The 9,524-nt window shown below is 36.4% G+C and overlaps 1 protein-coding gene across 1 annotated transcript; it reads right to left on the bottom strand.

Moving 5' to 3' along the window:
• Positions 1-213: 213 nt before the first annotated feature.
• Positions 214-1,008, bottom strand: LOC127115453 (uncharacterized; the record flags this gene model as incomplete). Its single annotated transcript, XM_051046995.1, has 1 exon — positions 214-1,008. A coding segment is annotated over exon 1 (795 nt), but the record flags the coding sequence as incomplete, so codon positions are not given.
• Positions 1,009-9,524: the final 8,516 nt, after the last annotated feature.

Raw genomic sequence — 9,524 nt, 5'->3', positions numbered from 1 at the left:
TCGGATAAGTCTGTCCTCACAGGAGGTTTGAGTTCCGGTCAATGCGAACACCTTCCCAGTCTGAGATTCCTTTGGCTTCTGACACTGACTTCCAATATGCCCTTCTTCGCCACAATTAAAACAAATCATTTCCTTGTGCTTGCAATCAGCTATTGCATGACCAGTCTTACCACAGCGAAAACACCTCTTTACTTCAGCAGTGCATACATTACTCTTATGACCAGCTTGACCACATTTGAAGCAAACTATACCAGCAGGAGCACCTCCCCTACTAGTCCTCTGAGCCGGAGCAGCTCCTTGTTTCCCTTTTCCCACTGGAGCATCATACGGCTTGCCACGGTTTTGATGCTGCTTTCCCTTGCGGTCACTGACAATCTTGTAATGAGCATTATTGTCCTCTTCAAATATCCTGCAGCTATCAACCAATTCAGTAAAAATGCGTATCTTCTGATACCCAACAGCCTTCTTAATTTCAGAGCGCAATCCGTTCTCGAACTTGATGCACTTTGAAAATTCAGCACCAGCACTAGTGTAATGAGGATAAAATTTGGACAGCTCCACAAATTTCGCAGCATAATCAGTGACAGACATGTTTCCTTGCTTCAGCTCAAGGAACTCGATTTCCTTCTTGCCACGGACGTCTTCCGGATAATACTTTCTCAGGAATTCCCTACGGAATACATCCCAAGTAACGACTTCACCTGCCACGGTCAACCTCTCGTGAGTCTCTAGCCACCAGTCATCAGCCTCGACTGCTAGCATGTGAGTACCATACCGAACCTTCTGAGCTGGAGTGCAATCCATAACACGGAAGATTCTCTCAATCTCTTTCAACCATCCCAAGGCTGCATCTGGATCATGCTTCCCTTTAAACACCGGCGGATTCTCTCTTTGAAAAGTCGCCAAGCTACGTGATCCAGCATCTCCACCAGCATTTGGCAAGTTCTGCACAGCTTGTGCCATTGCTTGCATTGCGGCAGCCATTGCAGCGTCATTCCTTCCAGCCATTTTAACTTATCAATACAACACAACTTAAAAGTTAGATTGGTAACAATACATAATTGTTAGACAGTAACGACACGACAACTGGCCGGACAGACCGACCTGCTCTGATACCACTAATGTAAAACCCTTCTAAAATACCCCAAATATTTAATAACAACAACAATTATATATCAGAGTAAATACACAAAACAAGGGTGTCACATCTTCGAATCACATCATTCATCATAACAACTGTCATGCTCTTTTATTATATCAACCATAAAACATTTCAAAAATACGCAGCGGATAGAAATTATGTCAACCAATTAAAACGTATAACATATTACATAAAAATGGTTCAACAACTGACAATAAACAATTAAAACATCCCGTCCCGATGTTACATCTATCAGAGCATGACCCACTAAGGAGACTAAACTAGACTCCAAGCATTAGCTTCTACTCAACTCATTGCTCATTACCTGAAAAATAATTGTAAGGGTGAGTTCCTCAATCGATATAACAAATGTTATAAATTATCATGTTATGTTAAGTAATTTAACTCGTTTATCACCCAATATCAACACAACTCATATACATACTCAAGATCAATACCACTGATACACATACAACAAACCAACATAATGCAACTCTAATGAGACTCGACTCGTCATGCATGTGGTACCATTCGGAGTAAAACTCCCAACTTAGAATCATTGCCATTTTAGTGGGCATCAAGGCATAAGCCTTCAACTTTCAACTTAAAATTTGCCAATCCAGGCCAACGTGGTGTGAGCAACGCTCCGACTTAATGCATATGAATGTACATGGCATACACGACTTTACACTTTCGACAACATCATAATAATCATAGCAACACAACAATGTTTTCAACAAAATCAACTTATAATCAACTTTGGCTCACCAAGCCTACAACTCAGTATTTTCAACAACTTTAACACAACTTATCAACATAATTGTATCAACATTTCATAACATAAACCCAACAAAATTACTCATCAAAATTAACGATAATAGGCCAATCACCAATTATGTTCACAACATTGAAAATATCAATTTTTCTAATTTCCAACAGTGTTAACCGGTTAACGCCCTGGGTTAACCGGTTAACGCAGGACAAAAACACATTTTCTGGCAAAACGCAACAGTGTTAACCGGTTAACGCCCTGGGTTAACCGGTTAACGCAGGCAAAACAGCATATTTCCACAAAACATAACAGTGTTAACCGGTTAACGCCCTGGGTTAACCGGTTAACGCAGACAAAACAGCAGTTCCTGCGCTAACACAAGGCAGAATGCAGAGTTTCCGCATTTTCCGCCGTTGGAGGACTTCCGGACCTCCGATTCAATTTCCGTAAAAAGCTATACGTTCAGAAATTCACCATACACTCAAATACAGATTCAATTTCAACTTATACACAACGTACCCAACACAACTTCTCAGCATTCAACATCCCAATTAGGGTCAATTCAACGGTTTCTCACTACCCATGACATGTTAATCTATAATACCCATTAAACGACGATAAACCCCCCTTACGTGATATAATCCGGCAATCTCTGAGCTTCAAGCTTTTCCGTTCTTCGACCTTTGCTCTCTAGCTCTTCCTCTTTGCCCTTTTCTCCACTTTTCACCTTTCAGCGCTTGCTCTGTTTCACGTGAAAACTCTTTACCAAAAATGAAAAACCCTTATTCTTTTTCTTATTCCAACTTATATATTTTCCACTAATTATTATTCCAAATAATAATAATAATAATAATCCAATAATTCAATTTATTTAATTAAATTATTAAATATATTATCAACTTAATTAAATAATCCTCTTATTTAATTCGGGGTGTTACATTCTCTGTGCAAACATCGCAGATATTTTAACCATGGATATTGGAAGAAGGAATACTCGGAAATACAGTTTCAGATATCTTGATCTTAATGAATTAAGAAAGCTAGCATCTTTTGTGGATGATCCTAAGGATTTCATAGACCATTTTGAAAAACTTTTGTTTGTTCTATTTACTGATGTTGAAGATGGTCTTCTTTGTACTCTGGTTCAGTTCTATGATCCTGTCTATCGGTGCTTCATTTTCCATGATTATTAGTTGTTGCCTACCATATTGGAGTATGCTTATCTTTTGGGTATACCAGTTGTCATACCCCAAATTTTTCCTACCTTAAAATTGAACTACATTTTCATCTGCATCAACGTGACCATTTCATTTGGTCATGCCCATTTTGATCAGGAAAAAAGAAACAATTGATCTTAATTGAATATGTTTGTCTTTTCACATTACTTGCATATACATCATTCACCAAGTAAATTTGGTCCCCATGTTTCATTCAAGAATTTGAGCCCACATTACATCTGACCCACGTAGTCACGTGCCCAATTATATCCATTACATTGCATTATTTAATCTCTTTTATTCTTTTTCATTGAATGTTTCATTTTGTCTTTTTCTATTTTTATTCTCATTTCATATTTCTTTTTCATTTTTATTTTTATTTTTTATCTTTCATTTAATGGTCATTCCATTTTTATTTCTTTTATAATCAAGGCCATTTTAATCATCTTTAGTTAATGAACATTTTCTCATCATTTCATTTTAATGTTACCTTTTTTTATCTTTAGTCTTTAAATAAAGATCACTTTTTATATACATAATAATTATTTCATCTTCATCTCAAATAATAATTTTATCTCTTCTTTTTTAGGATCATGTTAATAAATTCTTTCACATTTCATAGAACATTACATTTTCATTTTAAGAAAAAAAACATGAAATATAATAATTCATTTACTTTTAAATAGTGGTAACCCAAGGCATGTGCACAAAAGACAAAAAAAAACTCATAGCAGAGATTGCATCATGAACGTTATTTTTCATCAGTAAAAACAAATAAAATTTGTATAGGGGGATACCCCCAAGAGAAATTTTTACAAAAATAACCCACTTTTTCAAGGAAATTCCCAAAATACCTCTGGTTTCAAAAAAATTCCCAAACTACCCCACTTTTAGGAGGAGTTACCAATTGAATTGGCGATTCCTCTTAAAAATTGAATGCAAGCGCCAATTGGATTGGCTAGGGCAGGTGCCCTAGCCAATTGGATTGGCGCCCCTGTGTATACCTTGAGAGGAGGCGCCAATTGGATTGACGCCTCAGTGTAAAATGCAATTTTTTTTGCTAAATGGTATACGTGATAGATAAATTTGAAATAGGACCAATTGATATCAATAACGTTTTCCATTTACACAAAAAAGCCTAATGGTGATGATCGGGATCACCTAACCGACCTCCGGTCCCACATCCCCTAGCTACCCTAACTGTAAGACCCTAATTTTGACCCTAAGATCCCTCATGGCATCATGTTATTGCACAAGTGCATTGCCTCAAGGATCATAGCATGATTGCCTCCTTAACCCTAGGGTTGGGACTTGTGTGAGTGGTTTGAGACCACCAAGCATGCTTGTATTGTATGTTATTGCTTTTTTTATTTTGATTACTAACCAAAAGCACAAAAATACGTCACTAACTCTTTTTGTTTTGAAGCTCAAGTGATCATGTGTTCCAATGCTCCTAGAAGGCTCCTAAGCCCAATGAAATGGCTAGATGAAGATGAGAAAAAAGCATGACAATGATCCACAAAGCTCCTAATCATCATATATGCCTCCCAGGTATCTCAATTTTCCAATTTGATCAAGATAACCCAAAGGGCTTGAGGATTGTTTCCCAAGGAAACCCTAATTTCACTATGCTTTGACTGTGCCTTGCCCATGAAGCAACCTCAACCTATGATCAAATTTAATCAAGGTAAGTCCTTTAATTCATAATTTAATGCATATATGTGCCTCTTTGAGCATCCTCTATCATTTATTCATCAAGATTGGAAGTTTGGCCTTGAGAAGTTGACTAGTCAAGTCATCTGACTAAGCTGAGCACCATTGAGATATAACCTTTGATGTGTTTGTCAAATGAAGATGACCCCAAGAGAAAAAATGTTCTTAAGAACCATATGAAAAACTTTCATGTTCATCAAAACTTTTGTCATTAATTTCCTTGAGAAGTTTTCATTAATTTCCAAATGCCAAATGAATTTTTTCCTAACATAACTTTTGTTCCTTATTTCAAGGGCTTTCCAACCATTACTCACATTACTTTTTTGGACTTACCATTGGTGAGTTTCGAAGAACTCTTCATTTATGTACAATTTGGCATTTGTATGATGAAACTTAATATGCAAGTCAGTTCCCTCCAAAATGCACGTCCAATTACTCTTCAAATGAACTCAGCATGGTTTTACACCCATCATTGGGCCTCACATGCGCATGTACTGCCCATGCATATCCAACTTCAAATGCCATGCACACGAGGGAAGCATGATGCACAACCAATTTCAGCTATAAATAAACACTACTTCTCATTCATTCATCAACCTTTTGGAGATCTGAAATGCTGCAGCATTGAAACCATAGCCATACCAAAGGAATTTTTCAGAATTTTTTCTCACTTTCGAGCTTGAAATTCAACATCATTAGTTGATCTTCAAAGCTCAATTCCTTAATCTTTCATCTCCATCGCATCCCTGCAAAGAGGAGCCAAGATCTTGAAGAAATCGTGGCTTGAAGAGCTTCAATTCAGAGGTATACCTTCAAACTTTTTGGATCTAGAACTTGCAATTCAATGTAGTATTCTCTTGTTTGTGTGGTTTTCTGAAGTCCTCACACTTGAGGCAAGCCAATGGTGGTTTCCATTTTCCATTTCGTGCATTTACATTTGATACACCATGATCTTCCACCTCACATTTCTCTCAATGTAGGAAGAGTGAGGAAGATCCATGGATACAGTGGTGATCTCCATCACACAAGCTTCAATTTCATATCCTCATTTTCCATTTTTGTTAAAAAAAAATCTCTAAAACTGGTGGCCGGAGGTTGTTGTTCCATCGGAGAAGATGGTGGTTTCCACCACCATCACCATGTGTACACATTCCCAACCTTTGGATTTGGTTCTCACGTTTTAATCGTGTGCATCTATTATGTGTACTTCATTTAATTCATTATGCCACGGATTTGACTTGGTTACACACTGCGCCCTCATATCTGGACCGTTTCTCCTTGCCACGTCAATTAATGAAGTCCATCCTGTGGCTGCGCATTTTTCATTTATTTCTATTTTCTTTTATTTTCAATTAATTCAATTGATTTTCAAAAATTCATAAAAATTTTATTTGAAGTCATAAAAATATGAGACCAACTCCAAAAAATTTCTTGAAAAATTTAGTTTCATATTTTGATTTTTAATTATTTTTGTGACTTTATTTAATATTTTTTGTGAATTATTTGGTTTTTAATAGTTTTAATTCATTTTAAAATACTTTCTGATATTTGAAAAATCCAAAAATATTTTCCTAGCATTTATGGATCATGATAAATCAATGAAAAATGGTCTCATCAATTTCTTATTTGATTTGAGATTTTAATCCATTTTGTGTTATTTTTAATTATTTTTAATTGCCTTCTGATTTCAAAAATTATTGAGAAAATTAGTCAAAGCTTGTTTGACTATGTTGAACCTATGAGAATTTAATTGGACTTGTTGAAGTTGATTTGAATTAAATTTGAGGTTTGACCTTATTTGATTATTTTTTATTTGCATTTTATTTTAATACAAAAAATACCAAAAAAATATTGTTGACTTGTTGACTTGTTATCTTCATTTCTTTTCTGTTTGGTGTTGATTGATGATGATTTGATTCACATTTGGTCAATTGGATTTGATACTTGTTTTCTTTTCCCTTCCCTTTCATCTTTATCCCATTCTTTACATCAATGGCCAATGAGTTAAGTTCTTATGGTTGGACTTGACAAATGAGAGGTTTAACCTTCTTTGATCCAAACCAAACTCAACTTGATCCATGATCAAGTGAGTTGTTTTGTGTCCAAGATAGGTTGCTTCTTGGTCAAGCAAATAACCTAAAGACAATACAAGGCCCTTCCCCTTTTGTTTTGGCATGGAAAGTTTATGGAGCTTGGCTTACTAGTCATGATCTCTAACTTGTGTTTCTTTGCCTATATTTTTATTGACCGACCTCAGATAGGTGCGACTACTATATTAGTCCACTTACGATTGCTTAACATAGCACTACATTGTCTTATGACAAGCTGACATAACCTCCACTAATTACTAACTTTAAATTGAGCATTTAATTTCTTGCCCTTTACTTTTAATGCCATTTATTTCTTGCTCATTTATTCATATTGCTTTTCATTTTGCTCACTTGAGCACATATTTTATGTTTATGTCATTTTTATTTTGCTCATTTGAGCTCATTATTGTATATAAATATATTGTTATCTTGTGTTTTCTTTGTGTTTTGTTTTGTGTGAACCAAATGCAAAAGGAGAAAGGACTTAGAATTAGGACTTACCTATGCTTAAAGGAGTTCAAGGGCAACTAGGCCTCATGCCTTTAGAATGCAAAACTTGTTGAAGAGCAACTAGGCCTCATGCCTTTAGAATGCTAAATTTTAAAGTTGACTTCAAAGGACTTCTCATCCAAACTTATTCTTTGTCCATTCCCCTTGTTGTGTTGTGAACTTTTTGATGTTTGCTCTTGTGTGATAGGGAGCCCATCTTGAGATTGTGAAAAGAGGACCATTGTCATGAGTAACCAAGTTAAGAGACAAGCCAAATGGAGATCCTAGGAGCTTGAATTCAATTGTGTGATTGCTTGTTTATTTGCTAAGTCCAAAGGAAATGAGCATCTTGAGTCATCTATATAACTTCAAGAAAAGGAACTCCAAGGGTTTATCTTTCCTCCTTTATCTTTGTATGCTTTAGGACTAGCCCTTCTCTTCTTCTCCCCACTCTAACCAAGCCAAAAATCATTTTCAAAACTTTGACTTTGTTTCAAATTAGAAACATAGGCCTTAAGCCTTTGACTTTTCAAACTCTTTTCATAAATACTCATTGTGAATGAACCTTAATCCAACTTTGACTTCATTTTGTAAATAAATCTAACTTGTAAATAAATCTAACTTGTAAATATAACTCACTTCAAGTTGTTTTTGTGGTTCCAATGGCCACCTTATTAAAACCTTTTCAAAAACATTAGCCATAGGTTTGAGTTATCATAGTGTTTGATGTAAATCTCACCTCATCCTTAGTGGTTGGATTATAAGTCTTCCATGCTTATTATAGGGTTAACCCCTCACTAGCATGTTGAAGCCTTCCTCACATGGTGGATTGTTGGTATAGGTTGAGTTTTGTCCCTTCGATAACAAAAGACTTTAAGGCTTTTGGTCAAATCAATTCACCAATCTTTGAGATTTTTTACCCCGAACTACGAGGTTTTGATCCTCCTTTGTGATGGTACGTAGGCAATGGGTTCATCCATTCAAACAACAAAATTTGTAAATATAATCTATTCTTTTCTCATCCCTCCAATCTTTTGCACAAATCTTTTCACAAATACCAACCTACAACACATTTTTGCAAAAAGGGTTCCCTTAGAGTACTAAGGATGTTTTGGGTGCGTAAAACCATCCCATTTCATAACCAACCCCCTTACCCAGATCTCTGACATTTTTATTAGTTTTTGATTTGAAAAACTTCTTACTTGGATTTTGTCCACTTTTTAGCCTTTCCTTTGGGCAAATAAAAGTGCGGTGGCGAATCGAATTGTATGTTTACTTTTGGTTTAGTCAATAAACCTAAAGGTAACAAAAACCCTGCTACACTAACCCGTGGCCCTAACCCACGTTGGTGATTCACCACTGGTGTTTGAGCATCTGAGGGGCTAGGAGCGTCACTACCAACTATAGGAGATGGTCTGTTAAGGTAGTCAGACAAGTTGACATAGTCTTCAGTATGCATCGATGGTGTACCATCGTAGCTGAGCTCATGACCCATGCAAGAGAAGTTGGGTTGTGGATAACTCATTGATGGGCGACCGGGACGGTTCAAGGGAGACATGGGTGAAGGAGAAGAGCGATCCAAAACGCAACGGAATTTAAAATTTCTCCTTTAATAATCCTTACGAATGGGCATGATAAGTGATAAAATCGTTACCTCTTGTGGAGATTGTAACCTTTGATGCAGATCTACGGAGCAATCAAGAACGTTGAACGATGACAACGCCTCTACTCAGTCCACACGAACGAATTCCTTCAATCTCAGTGCTAGCTGCTACGAATGAAGGCTTTGAGTGAGAGAGAGAGAGATAAACGAAATTGCAACTGCACAAATGCTTCTACACAAGGGTTCTATTTATAGAACCACTTGTGCGGGCTACAAGCTAAAAAGTCCACTCAAGTGTATGTGGCCTATATCTTATAATATGCCAAAATCACTTAAGAGGGTGGTACCTTACCATATTTCGTATTCTACTTAAGTACACCGTACCTTACGATGTCCTACAATTCACTTAAGTACTCTATCTCTCATCAATCTGTCCTTTTGTGTGTGACCCTGTAGGTTTTCACGGCATTGGCAATTATATTAAATAACGTATTTAACA

The sequence above is a fragment of the Lathyrus oleraceus genome, chromosome 1 (genome assembly GCF_024323335.1).
Source record: "Lathyrus oleraceus cultivar Zhongwan6 chromosome 1, CAAS_Psat_ZW6_1.0, whole genome shotgun sequence".
NCBI classification, from domain to species: domain Eukaryota; kingdom Viridiplantae; phylum Streptophyta; class Magnoliopsida; order Fabales; family Fabaceae; genus Lathyrus; species Lathyrus oleraceus.
This window is presented reverse-complemented; position numbering and strand designations above follow the sequence as displayed.